The 17917-nt window shown below is 36.4% G+C and overlaps 5 protein-coding genes across 5 annotated transcripts; 1 reads left to right on the forward strand and 4 right to left on the reverse strand.

Moving 5' to 3' along the window:
- Positions 1 to 621: 621 nt before the first annotated feature.
- On the reverse strand, positions 622 to 4030 carry Tum (Rac GTPase activating protein tumbleweed). The gene is made up of 10 exons (XM_083040314.1): positions 3771 to 4030; positions 3432 to 3634; positions 2853 to 3001; positions 2345 to 2765; positions 2094 to 2263; positions 1857 to 1983; positions 1553 to 1785; positions 1171 to 1465; positions 915 to 1090; positions 622 to 840 (listed from the first exon to the last, which is right to left on the reverse strand). Exons 1-10 carry the CDS (start codon positions 3850 to 3852, stop codon positions 777 to 779), a joined length of 1920 nt encoding a protein of 639 aa, XP_082896440.1. The 5' UTR covers positions 3853 to 4030; the 3' UTR covers positions 622 to 776.
- A 685-nt stretch (positions 4031 to 4715) lies between these two features.
- Positions 4716 to 6136, reverse strand: LOC145937058 (vacuolar ATPase assembly protein VMA22). The gene is made up of 2 exons (XM_083039850.1): positions 5928 to 6136; positions 4716 to 5594 (listed from the first exon to the last, which is right to left on the reverse strand). The coding sequence occupies exon 2, from the start codon at positions 5538 to 5540 to the stop codon at positions 5034 to 5036; it is 507 nt and encodes a 168-aa protein (XP_082895976.1). The 5' UTR covers positions 5541 to 5594; positions 5928 to 6136; the 3' UTR covers positions 4716 to 5033.
- Positions 6137 to 6466: 330 nt separating this feature from the next.
- Positions 6467 to 8482, forward strand: LOC145937299 (uncharacterized). Its single transcript, XM_083040272.1, has 5 exons — positions 6467 to 6839; positions 6992 to 7042; positions 7114 to 7248; positions 7341 to 7554; positions 7646 to 8482. The coding sequence occupies exons 1-5, from the start codon at positions 6730 to 6732 to the stop codon at positions 8276 to 8278; spliced, it is 1143 nt and encodes a 380-aa protein (XP_082896398.1). The 5' UTR covers positions 6467 to 6729; the 3' UTR covers positions 8279 to 8482.
- Positions 8483 to 8669: 187 nt separating this feature from the next.
- LOC145937300 (vesicle transport protein SFT2C) lies at positions 8670 to 10253 on the reverse strand. The gene is made up of 3 exons (XM_083040273.1): positions 10053 to 10253; positions 9479 to 9630; positions 8670 to 9404 (listed from the first exon to the last, which is right to left on the reverse strand). Exons 1-3 carry the CDS (start codon positions 10239 to 10241, stop codon positions 9137 to 9139), a joined length of 609 nt encoding a protein of 202 aa, XP_082896399.1. The 5' UTR covers positions 10242 to 10253; the 3' UTR covers positions 8670 to 9136.
- A 762-nt stretch (positions 10254 to 11015) lies between these two features.
- LOC145936939 (uncharacterized) lies at positions 11016 to 17866 on the reverse strand. Its single transcript, XM_083039618.1, has one exon. It carries the CDS (start codon positions 17864 to 17866, stop codon positions 15803 to 15805), a length of 2064 nt encoding a protein of 687 aa, XP_082895744.1. The 3' UTR covers positions 11016 to 15802.
- Positions 17867 to 17917: the final 51 nt, after the last annotated feature.

Consider the following 17917-nt stretch of genomic DNA (forward strand, 5'->3'; position numbering starts at 1 on the left):
ATAATAGAATATGAAGACATTCTTAAATTGTTATCTACATATGTTATATGTTATATTTTAAAAATATTCTTTTCAATTTTTATGTATAATTTAGTTTCAATTTTGTTACAAATTTTTGATTTTTTTTCTTAGAATGATGTAAAACTTTTTAGAATAATATAGATATCAAATAATAATAAGAAAAAAAATTGAAAGCTAAAATGTAAAAAAAAAAAAAAATTCATATATATTATTCTGTTCAATAAGAGAAACAGTTCGATTTTCGTTTACCATGCACACATCTTTATTTGAGTATCATTTAATTGGTGAAGTATTCTGGTAAAATATCTTAAATGTCAAGGCTGTGGAATTTTATTAAAGAGCTTATTGAATTAAAGCAATATATTTTTATTGCATATGTCTGTCATTGAATGTTGCATATCATAATTCCTATTTTATTCTCATATTACTGCTATAAACTGCTGCAAACCGAATTATTTTTATCATATGATTGAGTATAAACATACATTCATAAATAAAAAGAAATAATTTTAAGTATAATATAAACAAATATTATGTATAATGTATATAATAATTTACTCAACAAATAATCTTAAGTTTGTTATAATTCTAGAAACGAAATACAAATTGAGAAATGTTTATTGTATATATATAAGCATATTTACAAAAGAATACATATAAACACAATTACAAATACGATTATGTATAAAGTTAAACAAATATCTCTGTAGTTGTGACTTGTTATATATATAGTATAACAAATATAAATTTATTCATTAGAATCCTACCCTAGAAGGTGGTGTAGCAAAGTATTTCTTGTTTCTCCTCGCGAAAGTGCGGCTATGAATAAAAAGAAGATATAAAATATGAAATATTTATATATTGATAAGTTATTCTTTATATATCCTACTTACCTGGAAGAAAGCGGAGTATTGAAGAAACCGCGGGAGATAGAGCGCTTAAGAAGCGATTCTGTCGATGGTGTATGTTTTAATTCGCTCGTTTTTGGAGTACAAATTTCATTCGAGTTCGTCGGGTTCACATAAGTAGCCCAATAATCAGATGGAATTTGAAGCAGATTTTCTACCACCTAGAAATAAATTAATATCTAAAGTGTTTGTATCTATTTTTATAATTAATATACAGATATCGAACATTTTATTTTCTTACCGCAACTTGATGTTTGGTTTCACTGAGCATAGTGAGAGACGGTTCCTTGGAAGTGTAACCAACTAAGGTCGGTCCAAAAACCTTGGCAAGATTACTGATGGGCATTTTACATTCGGGGCTACTCGATACTCTTTGCAAATGTAACATCAAGAAGGCTAAAGTATCCCGATTTGGTTGCGGGAGTTCTGAAATTGCCTGATAAAGAGCGGCATCGGCATCTTGTTTATCCGTTAACGTTGTCGCGCGTATAAAGTCTCCCATCAAACCGACAGTAATTAGCGGTTCACGTAAAGCTCTATAAAAAAAATTGTCTATTTTTTCTCCCTGTCTCCAATAAATGTATACATATATATTGCATCTATTATATTCACAAATAATGTACCTGAGAAAATCTTTTAGAGTAGAACAGATGGTCGCGATGTCGACGTTAGAAAGATTTGGGGCACCTTTGCCCTTGAGGAATTTATCCTTGAGACATTTGGCGTCTGCGGTAGCTCCATTTACTCTGTACAAACCCTGTTCGTTCATTCCGCGTAATTCGACCTCGTTAATGCAATGAACTACTATGGAAGGCACCATAGGCGGTATTATAGGTGTGTAATCAGCTATAGCGCCCTGTACAAAAATAGTATTCAGTAAAAGTGGACCTTGAATATTTTACTGATGTATAAAATTTGATTACTCACGGGTATACCACGCAACGTAGGCGTATTTCCTGTTGGAACACATGGCAGCGGCACTAAATCTTTGCATTCAGTATGGGCCGTAGCTCTGCAATCTCTGCACTTTTGGACAATCTTTCCAAATCGAATTCTATCGATAGATCAAAGGATAAGAATTAATTAAGTTGGGATATTTTTCTTATAATATACAGCTACAATAAGTTTTTTTTTGACATGTTTACAAATTTCTAAGAAATTTACCTTTTACCGCAAGGTGTGCAAATTTCCGGTTTAATGACAGTTTTGGCTGCAAAATTGTGATTCCTAGACGTTCTCATATTCATAGTATATCCCCCAATGTTTGGACTTGGTTTGAAGGCATCTTCCGTATCTGAAGTTGATGTAAGAATCTCAGCCTTAGGTGCTGACGGCTGAAAATAAAGAATTTGTCATTAATTATATAAATGTAAAAAAAAAGGAATTTAATTAAATTCAACAATTTAATAACATACTGCTGTATCTAGTGGTACTTTGCTTGGATCTATGTGTGACAGCTTGGATTTGTTGTGTTCTCCACTACTCTTACGCCGTTTGTGTATATTTTGTGAAGGAACCTGAGGATCTGCATTTTCATCGCCAGGTATAGCTTCAATTGTAGACGATGCAGTAATCGCACCATCTTTGGGCATAACTACAGTGGTAGTGGCTATTATTCTGTCGGAAGAATTTAATTCCGTAACTTTGTGCAACGAGCTACGGCGTTGTTTTTTAGAATGTTCGCTGCTGGGACGATGCTCCTTCCACTGTCGCTTTCCACTCTTTCGAGTTTGCTGGAAAACAGTGCTGGCCTCTAAGTCATCTTCAGATCTCGATAGACAGTTAAGGTCACTCAATATTGAGCCTGTAGAATCCAACTCGGCTATTGTGTTAAGCCTATAAAATAAAACGATTATTGTTGGATAATGTCCACAATATCAAGATATAAATTTTTACTTTAAGATTCTTATTTTTTCTACTTACTTATCTATGTGAACATCCTGAATATGCATGTTACTCTGTTGATTCAAGGAAGTATTATTAAGAAACTGCAGTTTCTCTCTAGTCTCATCATTCAGATTTCTACCTCCGTCAGTAAACAAAAAGTTCCTGGCTGTAGCAATTTGTTGTTCCTGGAAAATAAATATGAATATAAATTATTAGAGCCACAATATATTTTTAGAAGTAAAAAGTTCTGATATTAAATATCTTAGTAAGGATGAACAGGCTAATTAAGAGTCAGCTGCAATAAATAGTCCTTTTAAATTATTTTTTATATATATTACTTTTTTATTTCAAACGTTTAGGATCATCTTCAGCAACTGTCGATACAAAAATAAATCATACATAAATTATATAAATTTGTATTGACCATCCACGCTACGTATGATTTATTTTTGGATTGATAGTTGCAAAACTAAGACCGAAACATTCGAGATAGATAAATAATATATATAAAAAATAATTAGTGTATTATTTAATATGCCTGGTTCTCTGAATTAGTTCATCCTAAGATATAATAATAGTAATATGTCTGTATATTCCAGAGTATACTTCAGCTACCAATAAATCTTTTTGTTCCTCAGTGATGCGACGTCTGCGGTTCTCCTCCTCCAAGTTTCTTCTAGCGTGACGCAGTTTTCTATCCAGTCCTGCAATCTCGTGATGAGCCTTGTCCAGGGCTGCATGGAGCCGTTGACATTCTTGCTCTGAAGCCAGCCATTTCTGCCTCATCTCCTCTTGGTTCAAAGTAAATTGCAGGAATTCTGTGCGAAGCAACATGTTGGAGTTAATAAATCGCATTTTTAGAAAATTCACCAAACATTGCATAAAATCTCGAAAATATAAGTGAGATATAACGAAGATATGATATTAATTCAAAGGATTGTTAAGGGAATCTACCTTCCTCGCAGGATCCATTTATGAGGACATTCGAACATCTCACCAATTCGTCGTAAGTAGCTAAAAGTGACAGCGAAGTCATTTTGTGAGTTTATTATGTATCCTGTTTCTTCCGCGCAAGCTTCTATACAATTGACATGTCACTCTACTCGTGAATAATAATAGAAAACAATTCGATGAATACTTGATTGATTGATTGACTTGTATCACACGCTCACACGCTAGTATAAACGAACGTACGCGTTGGACTTTTTGAAAACTGGGGCTCTCTTTCCGTGACCGTTAAAATTCGACGCGAGAGACCTCTAGAAAGTGAAATACTGCCAACCCATTTCGCTCATAGCTGTATAAATTACTATATAAATTACTAAGATTTCCAATCGTTCGATCGACCAATCAGAACGAAACGCGTAAAAATTTCTTTACTCCGATTGGTCGAAAGTTTTTTTTCGAATTTGGAATTATTTTTTATGTTAAATTTATTTTACGTAAAATATACAAATCTTTTATATACACATATATATATATATTATTTATTTTATTAAATTAAATTATTCATTTATCGAATAAATTTCTACATTTTTAATTTATATACATATATATATATATCGATATTTAATTATATATATATATATATATATCTATAAGATATATATATATATATATATATATATATAATTAAATAATTTTATTATATTTGTTTATAGAGAAAAAAATGTATTCTGTATTTAAAATATGTGTTTTATATTATATAGTGAACTACGCACGCATGATAGGAAAAGTTTTTTCTTATTTATATAATAAATTATTTATGTAATAATTACATATACATCTTTGAATATAGAACAAATTTTTTTTCTTAATCTACGTATACATAATATTTATATCTTATTAAATTAAATTATGTGCTTATTGAATAAATTTTTGTATATTTTTTTATTTTTCTCTCGATATAATTAAAGATATATATATTTTTTTTCATTATTAGATTTTTCTTATAATTATACAACATAGGAAAGAAATTATAGTACAATTAAAGAATAATATACTGTGTAAAGCAAATTTTATATATATGTATATGTGTTACTTAAAATAAATTTTCTGCACCTTTAGGATTTATAATTTATCATCTGAAGAAGATATATTTTTTGATTATATTTATGTGTGATTTGACATTGCATAGTATTACTTTTTTAAATATTAAACTATAAATTATATAGTACAATTATATAGTACAATTTCTAAGGATGTTTTATCCATTGACTATGTTTTAATACCATTTGGAGAGCATAAACTGTCCTTTTGGAGATGTAATGCCTTAAGCTTGGAGAGTACAGAATTAAGTTCTGCTTGTACATTTGCTATCTTCGCAGCAAAATAGATGGATTCCTGAAAACGTTTCTGACTGTTTCTCAAATTTTGTGGGACCAGGACACCGAACCATTTTACAGGATCTTTCGGTCCATCTATCTCGTTGCTTAATTTTTTCAAACTTATATCAAAACTTGGCGCAGCATTTTCGTCATTATCATTCGTTACACTAGTTTCCAAGTCAAACAAAGATGTTACTGTGTCTTCGTTGTTTGGAACCTGTAGAATACTGATGTTCTCCTTTCCACGGATATATTTCGCTTTAGCCAACTCGATGTGACCGTCTCTCAGCAATGTTTCCATTTGTACAGTTCCACGAACCTTCTCTTCCATTAATTCTAATTTATGCAGCAACAAATCGTCGATTTCTTCTGACAAGGCGTCCATACTTTTACTCATGTGAATATTATCACACTTTTATACTGGTTGATAGATATGTCAAGAAGGTTTTGGCTGAAAGCAGAGTGCATGAGAAAGAGAGAGAGAGAGAGAGAGAGAGAGAGAAAGAATAGCATAAAAGTACAAATATTTGTTCATTATTAAAGAAATGTGATTAGTAAAAAGAAATATGAATATTATATTAAATAAGACTATATTAAATATATATATTAAGAATACTGTAATAAGAAATATATATATATATATTAAATAAGAATGTTTTAAATGAGAAATATACTATGATTATTTAAAACAACACTTATAAAAATATATATTAAAATAACTTTAAAAAAAAATATATATATGTATATAATTAAAAGAAAAATATTATTATTTAAAATAACCTACAAATGTTTATTTTTCTCTTTGATGAAATATTGCCTTATATTGAATATTGTCTGGTTTGTTTGCCTGACAAATTATACATCTGTTTTTCTTCGGTTCTTTATATATCATTTAAAAAGATTCCAGCACAAATACTTAAATAAGTAAAGACCTATCTTATTCGCATCACCGATGACGTAACAAATATATTTTAGGTTAGAGTTAGAGTTAGGGTTAGGGGCAGTGATGCCAATTTCAGGGGCGAGCCGTGAGCAGGCGGCGGCGGGTGGTGGGGGGAGAGGCGTGGTGGGGGCTGGGAGGTACGCGCGCCGTTTCGTCACGTGACCGCGTCACGTGGTGCGTCACGTAGTGCGTCACGTAGTTTGGTGTGCCCCCCACCCCCACCTCTGCGCAGCCGTCAAACCACGTGACGCAGTCACGTGACGAAACGGCGCGCGCACCCCCGAGCCCCCACCACGCCGCTCCCCCCACCACCCGCCGCGGCTCGCCCCTGAAATTGGCAACACTGGTTAAGGGTTAGGTTAGGTTAGGTTAGGTTATGGAGGAGCGCAAACACGTTTAGCACATCGTTCTGTTTACAATTTAATTTAACAGATTACAAGAATTGTATGCAGTTTAATAATATCTTTATAGGCTGCGAGAGAATTTTTTTACGAAAATAATAATTCGTAAAAATTATTTAGACTTCAGTTCTGCATTTCTAGTGTAAAACCCTTTATATCTTGATGCATCGATATTTAAAAAAATAGTGAAAAATATAATTATCATTTTATTTGTCAAAATATAAATCAATCATACGTCTGTCATGAATACTCCAGTATTAACGAAGAAGCAGCAGAGGCAGAGCTTATCGGCTAAAAAAGGACCTGCCAAGGGTCTAAGGAATATTTTGGCGCAGCCTGCAGAGAATTTCTGGTATGTTATCACCTGATGCATTAATTTCGAGTACAAGTTTGTAATAGGTTATTAATGATAAAATTGCTAAATATTAATTTTTTTAATTCTAATAATTTTCCCAAGTTTTACAACGCACAATTGTACATTTTTTATTACACAATTCTTTCTAGGCCAACTGTAAACATAGATAATCATTCAACATTGGTAACTCTTATGGATAAGTAAGTATAATTTAAAATAATACGAATAATTATGAAAGAAATATTATTTTAATGTTGAAACTTATTTATAGATTATTACCCTTAATAAAACAGCCAAGATATAAAATTCCTGGATTTATGCTTAGACAGATACCGAAAGAAAAACGTATATCGGTTGTAAAAGAAGCATTAGAAAAAGAAAATGCCAAGTTTGACAGAAATATATTGTAAATACTTTGTGTAATATTACAATATATATTAGAAAAAATATGAGTTGAAAAATTAAAATTGAATTATAATTTATATTTTTGAATTTTAGGAAGTCTGTAATCTTAGGTATTAATGCAATCACTCGAGCTTTAGAAAAGAACATTGTATGCTGCGTTTTATTAGATGCCAACGTCGAACCGCTTCTCATTAAACATATTGTTGTCATGGCTCAGAATAAAAAAATACCCGTTCTTCTGTTGCCCGTTTTGAAAATAATTACGTTGCAAAAGATTGGATTTGCTACAGCAGCTTTTGCTTTGAAGGTAATGCATATTATATAGCTTATTTCAAAAATGTATATTTTTTATTTTTTATAAAAAAATTTAAAGATTTCTAAGAATTAAATACTTGCAGAACGATGTGATGCAATCTTCAGATAACGTATTCCATGTATTATACAAATTGGTGGTAGAAATTTTTAATGACATAGAGCCACCAAGATGTTCGCTTCAACTTTTTAAGTTTGAGGAAACATCTGAGGAAAGTGCAACATGTGAAATAGAGAACACAAGCAAGGATGATGGTCCAACTACTTCCAAGTCAGAGAGATCTGTTAATATATTTACAGATGTGTATAAATATAGATCTTCTCGAAAAGAAAGAGCGTTTGTACCTCCAACTGTCAACAAAAGTCTTCAAGTCTCACAAACACAATCAGATGAATTTATAGCTCTAAGCAATGATCCTGATTCCGCCGATGATGAGAATACTACTAATACAAAGACACTAAAAAATGCAAGATATGTAAATATCTGCAAGGAAGAAAAAAGTGAATCTGAGAGTACAGAAAAAAGTAGCGAACCATCTTTAAATGAATCAAAGTTAATTGATAGTACTGTAAATTTATTGAAACATATAAAAAGTTCTACGCTAAAAAAGCGCAAAAGAAATGATGTAACCTACTTACCATTAAAAATAAAACGTGTACGGGGAAACAATCATCGAGAAAAAGCAACTAAATTTAGTAAAAAGAAAAAGAAATTATAATAAATTGTTTTTTTACACCGAGGCTTTAGAGACATTTTTAAATTAACATTTTCTATATGTCTAAATAATGTGAAAAAGAAGAATAAATCAAATACGAGAATCATGTACAAATACTTAGTAATAATGATGTATTTCTTTACATACAGATTATTACAATATGTATAAACACTGATCCTACTTGTATTAGTACAAGTAATAGTAAATTAATAAATAATATTTATTATATGAATAGTAAATAAAACTTATATCTTATTAAAAATTTGTAGCAATAAAAAACAGTAACAAAAGTAATTATTCTACAATCCTTACTTATCTCTACAATAATAATATTGAATGAAGATACAAGGCGCATTTTTAAAGTAAGGTCCGTTTTGAAATAAAAGAAAAGATCTTAACATAAAAATAATTTATTATAGCCAAAACACTTTTACAAGCTTACTTTATCTTTCCACATAATCATCATAGACTTCCATTTATTTTTGATATCGAAAAAAAGCGAATTAAAGAACGACATTACTAACTGGTTCAAGACACAGGCGGCAGACTTTTAAGACAATGGAATTAGGAAGCTGTTGAAACGATATAAAAAAATAAAGTAAGCTTGTAGAAGTTTTTACTTAAAAAATACGCTTCGTATAATAATGTATAATTCGTATAATAATTTTATTTTGCATCAAATTGTGGATTTAAGTCAGTCTTCTGTGTATTAATCTTAATGGTAACAAATATAAAAACTTTTTTTATCATTATCCTTACTCGTCTCAATATGTATGTTATGTCAAAAAACTTTGCAAGATGGGGAATTAATTTTTATCATTTTTATTATAAAACAAAGTGTACTAAGAGCAAATAATGCTATCATACAGGTAAACTGGACTTTACCGACGATTTAAACATCCTTGTAAAGAACATAAGGCCAGTTGTACCTCCTGGTATATGACTTATTAGAAAAGACAGCATTGCTAACAACTGTAGAACAGCACATAATATGGTCAAAGGAGTCGATTGTAAGTGCAAAGCGAAATAAAGTGTGCCCGTTAATGTCGCAAAGTACGATACTGTGAAACATCTCTTCTCAGCTATGAATAATGATTTGATGTAATTTGATCCCCATAAAAAACAGAAGCTGTAAGAGATCTTGTGTTAGAAAATTTTTCTCATATAAGTATGTGTGATACTTTGCAAAATATGTTCACATACCTCATCAGAAAAAAGAGGCTCCCCAAGGAATAAAGCAGGGCAAATTTTCTCGCTTTAAATAACAACACGGGAATATAAATCGCCGATAGACAGAAGCACAATAGTCCCAGAAGGAAACACACAGCAAAGGATATGAGCCTTTGCGTCCTCGTCTGCCAACACATAAATGTCACAATGTATTTTATGTAGGAACATACAATATTTATTGTTATTAATATTATCAATATTTTTATATTTATATTATATATTTATATAATTTATTTATTAATTTTATTATTAATATAAATAACATTATTATATATTTACATTAGTTAATTCAAAAAAGACATATAGTAAGTCATTTATTTAATAATTAATATTTTGGCTAATAATATATAGTGATTGAGTTTCTAGCTTGTCGATATTTTTTTACATAAATTTCAAACAATAGACAATTTGAAAAAATTCAAAATTAAAATTAAAATTTCGCGTCATGTGTTTGTATTAAAAATCCTTTTCGACTGACAAGAGAATATACTTAACATTAATTGACATTAATGCGATTATTCGTCGAGGTTATGAGAAAATGCACTACCATAGTAGGACAACATTCTCTTTGCGATCTTTGAATCCATCCCGCGTCCTCCTTCGTTTCTTCATTCTTGCTGAACCATCCGCGAAAATTCGCTTTCGGCAACGCTACCGAGGGAATAGCGATTTTATACTGCTTTTCATTTTTGTTGTTCAGGAGATACTCGTTCAACTCCTTGTTGAGATCGGCCATTTTGACATTTCGCCATATACACATGCGTGATTCACCATTATTTACTATCAGTTCAGTTATCATAAGTCGATCAACAAAATATCTACTTTATCGACCGCGAGTAATCACTCGCGGTCGATAAAGTAGATATTTTGTTGATCGACTTATGATAACTGAACTGATAGTAAATAATCGATCAAACTGTCAAACAAACAAAATGCTCCATCAAAATGAATGGTGCTGTATTCATTCACCCACAATCAGTTGATCAAGTGTAAAAGAGGAACGTTTAACATATATTTTTAATTATTAGTATTATTTTAATTATTAATTTTAAATTAATTAATTTTATTTTTTTATTTAATTTTGTTATTTTATTTTACTTTTTATATTAAATTAATTAAATTAATTTTAATTATTAATTATTATTTCAATATTATTTTTAGAAATTATTTTGAGAAATTTTCACCAATTATGATAACTAAACATTTTAATATTTAAGCTAGCGATGAGTTTATAAATATAATTAAATTTTAATTTATTAATTAACGCAATTTGTAAAAAATAAAAATTCCAATTCTTTTTTTTTTATTATGCCTGCGTGGACATTATAGATATTTTCAAAGTAATGCATGATTGTATACGTTGCTCAAATCAGAGGAGATTAAAAAAAGAAAGAAAAAAATGTACAATATATAAAAATTGTAGAATAATTTACAAACTTCGCATAATTTCTTTTACTTTTAATAGAGCGACGCGTGTTATTGATGACGCGCGAATGAAATTACTACGATGGGTTTTCAAACTTACATTTATTTAAACAAATCAACATTGACCTTCATATTTACGGATTGTATACTGTATTTGTTGCACAGAGGATGCACCTTTTCTCTATAATACGCGAGATCTACGTATCCCGCAAAAAACGCGCGTCGTATCGTTTGACAGATCATTATTACAATCGGTGGCGGAGGGGGGAGATGGGGGGGGGAGAAAAGGAAAACAGGGAGGAGAGGGTATCGGACTGAGAGTATCGAATAGAATAATTAATTGGGACTAGAAGAGCGCCGAACTAGAAACGAGTTTCACGTTATCACAATGTAATATTGAGTAGCGTTAATTATAGTATATACTTACAATATAATCGTAATAAATATAATAATAATAATAATAATAATAATAATAATAATAATAATAATAATAATATCATTTGCGTTGAGAAGAAGAGGAATTAGTACTAAAAACGTAACAACAGTTTTTTTTCTCAGAAACTCAGACAACAAATTTGATCGCAATTCGAATACAATATACATATGAGCTCTATAAGAACTGTACTTTATTTAAGATTCGCTCTTTATATATTGTTTGTGTGTGTGTATGTGTCTTTTATACCTAAAATACGTACTGACTCATGAACGCGGCCGCCAAATGCGAAATGGTTTTCTTCGATTATATGATACACAGGATGAGAGATAATTGCTAATTAATTATTTCAAACACGAAGAACCCTAAAACTCATTATTCACTCACCGCGGAAACGGAATAATTCACTCTGGGAATTAGAATATATGCTTATCGATTTGTATCGGTGTGTAGTATATAATACTTAATCGCGAAACTCCGTATATATAAGCTTATTAAGGAAAAATATAAATGAGAGCGTTAATAAAGGATCACGCGCGCGTGGTTATCCCTTAATTCAATTTCGCTAAATTCGTTTCGACAGTAACAAATCTATCTCTCTCTCTCGTCGATGATGGTGTCTCCTTCTGATCGCAAAAGAGATTGTTTGAAAAATAGTTCTCGATAAAAAATATGTGAAAAATACAAAAATCGCAATTTAATCAATCGAATTCTCTTATTATCCCCCCTCTCTGTATTGCTTACTGTCGAAATAAGAAAAAGATATTTGTAAAATTATCTCCCTCTCTCTTTCTCTCTTTTTTTCTCTCATTTGACCCCTCTCTCTCCCCATTTTCTTTATGTATACACGGATTTACGCAACTAAGCGTAAGGTATATATGCGTGTATGCGTGCGCTTGTGTGTACCATTCTCTCTCTCTCCCTCTCTCTCACACACACACACACACACACACACTTTCTCTCTCTTTCTCTCTTTATATACGTATATAAGTGTGTCGTTTCTTCGTGGACATAAATTCGTGTGTATATTTTTAACTATATACTTTGGCTTGTCCTCATACGTCATCACTGCGTACCTCCGTTTTCCCGCTTTATAACGCTAATGGCAGCACGGATACACAATTTTGTTTTTATATACCGTATAGTAGCGTGTTCGCGCACACAAAATGTGCGAAAGACTCGTAGAGTTATCTCGCTTTATACTATTCGAACGAACGCGCGTTTGACAGCGTCAATCACGTGTCGCCCAATCAGTTGATCGCGACGCGTCACGTGGGTGTATCGCTTGTCATCGACTTTTTCAATCTCGCGCGCGCGTTTTTTACGCTATATATATATATAATATCATACAATGGTACGCGCGCGCCGCAATAAACTGCTATGTGTACGCACTACAAGGGAGAAAACTATATTTTTTATGTATATATATATATATATATTTATATATGTATACGTATATATATATGTAATTCTCGTGGAGAAACGAATGACTATGTAGCGCATAATGCATGTATATGTATGTAATGGATGTGTGAATGTGTGTGATGTGTAGTATAAGCGGCGATTTCGCGCGCGCGTCGCTCATACATGAGCGGAAATCTTCTTCTTGAGCCGCGCGTTCGCTCGAATGCATCGCGTTTCGTTCTCTTCCACTTGACAAAGTCCCTCCCCGTGTGCGTTTTCCCGACGAAGTTCCAGTTTCCCGCGTCAGATCCGTAATTATCCGGAAACATCGCGAGATATCGAAAGGTCGGATCAGTCTTAAGCCCTATCGTCTAAGAAGGCTAGTCTCGTCGAAGCGAGCTTCATCGCTGCGCGATCTTTGCATTTTTCTTAACACTTCGTCTTTGCTAGTCCTATATTTTCCTCTCTTCTTTTTCTTTACATTTAAGAAAAACGTTCAAGTCAGGGTTGCCACCTAAGTGCTTCAGTTGACCCGGAAATTGATCTTCAAAAAAAAAAAAAAAAAAAAAAAATGAATAACAAACTCCAAACAGAGACTCTTCATCTTTCATCCGGAGAGACTCTGGGTCAAATCCCAAGAAGTGGCAACCTTCTGATTCAAGTTCGCCGACGATCTTGCTCGATCTCGTGACACTTAGAAGGCGGAATGCGAATAACGGAATGCAGACGTAAACGAACGGCTTCTCATATTCTCGCCCTTTCGGATATACTTCGCTACGAGTATCCAAGTTATAACTTCTACATCGCTAGTCATAATATCACTAAATTGTTCATCATCGATCGGTTATAGAGATCGATGAATGAGGGAAACGAAAGGGGAACTTTTAGGGAGAGAGAGAAAAAGAGAGAGAGCGAGTAAAGCACTTGATACGAAACTCTGCGCACAGATTCTTATCGGATGAGCGATTTACGCTAATTACGGAATTATCCTAAAAAAAATTATGTGTTCTAAGGAGCGGCTTAAGTTCGCGCGACATGAGATCGGATCCGCCAACGAGAGGGAAAGAGAGAGAGAGCCGGGATATAATCGCCAATTGATCAACGTCGTCGCTCGAGTTCAATTACGCGTGTCCTTAATGTGTCCTTAATTCGTCTCCCCCCCCCCCCCCCCTGTTAACGACACACCTGCTTAATGCATTCAAGAGAAGACATCCTCCCGGGGTCTTAGAGGGAGCAATAAAATGTTCTCGCGCGAGCGGCGACGTGGCGAGTTAATAAAAATTAAAAAAAAAAAAAAAAAAAAAAAAAACACCGAAGAGAGAAATGATCGAAACGTCCTCACGAATACCTAACTCTGTCGGCTTTCTACATCTTCACCTTTTAGTACCCCATTTATTCGTACGTGGTTGTCTACTGACTGTCCTTAATTAATATTGCACGCACCGGCACACACAATAGGGACGCACACATATATTTAGTATGCGTTTTCCCATTTCTTCTTCCTCTATTCACGCTGGATTGTCGCCCGAAGTACGAACGAAATTGATTCAGTCGCGATCAGGCGACGATCTCGCTTGATATCACGTATAAAGAAAACAAAAAAATAAGATAAGAACGAATAACAAAGAGAAGTCGTAACCTCGTCGAGCTACGAATTGGGAGGGACTCTCTGGGATCGAGAGCGGATACCCAGCTCGAAATCAGCTTTAAACCCCTGGAACGAGGCAATTTTGATCGCTTCGATCACGATGCGCTCAAAAAAATGCGCATCTCAGAGAATTCTTCCTTCCTTTTTCCCTTTCCTCTCTTCTTGTGTGCTTCTTCTTCTTCTTCTTTTAAATTATGTAAATAACTTAAAGAGAAAGAAGAAGAAGAAGAAACACCTTCTTTTGGATTATGCTAATAACCTCTTCTCTTGCATATTTGTTGCTCGCGAACGTTACAAATGTTTTACATTTAATTTAACGCATATATGTACGTACATACGTACATACCAATATACGTACATGCCAATTATACTTAGCATTTCGCGCGCATTATTTCCATCCGCGAAATCGAGCGGACCTCGCTCGACCCCAATCGGACGCATCTTTCTCTCTCTTTAATCGCTATATAGACTCATGTCATCGTTATTATTCCTATAATCGATACTTTAATCGTTAGTATTATATACTAATTACGTTAGAGCTATCAATCAACGCGCTACATTGAACCGTCGTTTTCTTCTTCTTGCCCCCCTCCTCCCACAAGTTCGCGACATCCATCAGACGTTCGCAATCGTGCAATTTCTTCGTCTTGAGCTGAGAACATTCAGGCGTCGCGCGACAAGAGAATAGAGACAGACTCCTCTCTTCGACGAGCGCGACGAGAAAAACCTCACATTTATTATTATTCTATTTAAATAATAGTTAGTCCTCTTTTGACCCCTCGACCCCAACTCCCGGTCCGGTTCCTTTAGCTTTTCTTCTTCGTGGGAATAATATCGTCGAATCGTCGATGTGATTTCGTTCAGTTTCTTCTCTCTTCGATTTTCTTTCATCGTAGTCTTCGTGTAGGCCAACGAAGTGTTTTCAGCGTCCATATGGCGGACGAATCGCGAATATTAGAAACTCTCCTTTCTTCCCTCTCGTCGCATTCAAGCTCGTTCATTCTCGTTCATTTCTTCTGGCCCGCGCTTGCTCTCGTCTTTTAGGTGGTTCCGAAGATGTGTATACTCTTCGTGAGGCCCTTACGAGGGAAAACAGTCAAGCGCACTCATTTTGGATGCCTCTTTTTTTAACTTCTCTCCTTTTAATGGTTGTCATCTCGTTCTATTTTTCAGTTCGACCTTATTTCTTCTTCTTTTTTTTAATTCGATAGCTTTATAAAATCACGATAATAATATAGATGTATTAGAAAATAATAATTCCTCTCGCGTAAGCTGTACAACACGACCTCCGTTTGCGTGCGACTTTGCACGATGCTGAGCTGCCTTCGTTAAGCGCGTTCGATTACGAAGTATGGGAACCAACACCGTCGGTTCCTGGAAGCTACGGTCACACCGTCGTGACGTACTCGCGCATCTCGGGCGAATCTGATCTGAGCCAAGGATCGTCGTATTTGGACACTTCCTCGCTGCGGGTTCTCGTAGGTGGTGCTTTGGGACGCTCGCGAGGACGGACACGCGGTCCCTCCTCGCTCAGCGACCTCTTCATCGCGTCCACGTGCGGCACGTCCAGCAGAGCCTTGGACCTGGTCAATTGGGGCTTCTGTCTGGCTTTAGAGTCCTCGCTAGCGGCGCGCACTATCACCGCCGGCGGTGGCGCAGCTTTGGGTGGAGGAGGCCCACCTTGGGGCAGTCTATCTTCCAAAGGATTCGTGGCTGGGACCGACGATTTCGCTCTGAACGCACCTTTGCGGATTAGCCGGGGCTTGCTGGGCCTGCGAGCCGTGGGCGAGTACTCGGGCGACTGATCGATGCTCTTCGACTGCGCGATGCTCTTCCGTTTGCCGGTGGGTGTTTCGGGGACCCTCGGCGACCAGACCGGCGGCGACAAGTCGTCCGGCGTGGTGACCTTCTTCGGCGGCGTCTTCTCCGGCGACTCGTCCTTCCAACCGCCCTGATAGAGCGGAAACGGTGCGATTTGATTGAGGATTCGCCACCGAAACTCCTCGTCGTCGCTCTTGGTGGGCGTCGCTGGCTCTGGCGGCGGACAGTGGGTGGGTGTGACATCGTGGAAGGGCGACCACTTCTTGTCGTCAATCACCTCGATCGGGATATCGCTCGGCGACTCGTCGTACGGGGTCCACTTGACATCGCTGATGTTCTTCTGCTCGCGTTTCCTCATTCCGATGGTCGGTAGAGGCGACGAATCCTCGTAGGGCGCCCACTTGGTGTTCGTGATGCTGATCTCTGGCGAGATCAGGCGCCGTATGACCCTGTTCTCTAGCTTGCTCATTTGCCGTGGATCCGGTTCCGGTGACATGCTCCTGCGTATGCTGTACTTGGGCCGCTCGCGCAGACTTTTGCTCTTCGTTTCGTCCTGACTTCTGTACCATTTTGACGTCTTCTTCTCGGCGGGCAGAGAAACGTGCGGCTTCATTGCCCATCTCGATCGTATCTGCTTCTTGCTCTCCGACGGACTGAAGACTCTCACCTTTTCCTTTTCCTTCTCTTTTTCCTTTTCTTTTTCCTTTTCCTTGTCCTTATCCTTATCCTTTTCCTTGTCCTTGAAACCCCATCTTTTCGAACTTTCGCTTCTAACCTGAGCCGAGCGTTCCAGCTTCGGTCGGTTTCTCTTATCCTTCCTGGCCGCTCTCGGATCCTCGCTGACCTGTCTCTTCATCTCCGGTTTCTCCCACGGCACGGCCGACTCGTCCGGCGCTACAGATTTCGAATAGTACAGTCTTTTATCTTCCTTCTTCTGCACCGGTTTCTCCGGCTTCGGCGTCGGCATCTTCTGTTCCACAGGCGACGGCGGTGCCGGAGTCTTCACCTTGGGACAGGTGCACCTGGGCTTCGGATTCCGCATCACGTCCGGCACCTGCAGCCATTTGGCCTCCCTCGCGAATCTCGTATCGTCGCTGCTGTGCTTCCTTAGGTCGTGCGTCGGCATCAGCAGATTCTCCGGCCACTTGTCCACCTCCTGGAAGCTGTGATGCTTCCTGAGATCGGTGCGTCGCGCTGCCTCCGCTGACTTCTTCATCTCCGGAGTCAGGCTGTGGCAGCTGCACTTGGTCTTCCTGACGAGATCCAGATCGGTGCTCGAGGTATGCAGCTCCCAGCGAAATTCCGTAGTTTCGCTGGCGCGCCTCCTGAGATTCAGGATCGCGTCGTCGGACGTTGTTACAAAGCTGCTGGTGCCCCATCTCACGTCGGTGCTGCGGAACTTCCATAGAACGCCGCGCTCTTGGCGACTGGTGACATCGACTTCCTCGCAGCTGCAGAGCCTCGTCGGCGTCCTCTGCGACTCGAGCGGCGCCGGCTCGATGGCGTCCAGGTCCTCGATCATCCATGAGATCTCTTCGCGGCGTCGTCGGCCGCACGACGGACAGAACATGCCGTTGTCGCGACTAGTGCGCTGCTGCTGCTTCGGGGTCGAAGTCGAGGTCGATGCCATGGGGTCAAGCTGCGAGAGCAACTCCACGTCGTCGCGATGGCCATCGTCAGA

This window comes from Prenolepis imparis, unplaced genomic scaffold (assembly GCF_030444845.1).
Source record: "Prenolepis imparis isolate NDT839.2.m4 unplaced genomic scaffold, iyPreImpa1.0 SCAF_6, whole genome shotgun sequence".
NCBI lineage: Eukaryota > Metazoa > Arthropoda > Insecta > Hymenoptera > Formicidae > Prenolepis > Prenolepis imparis.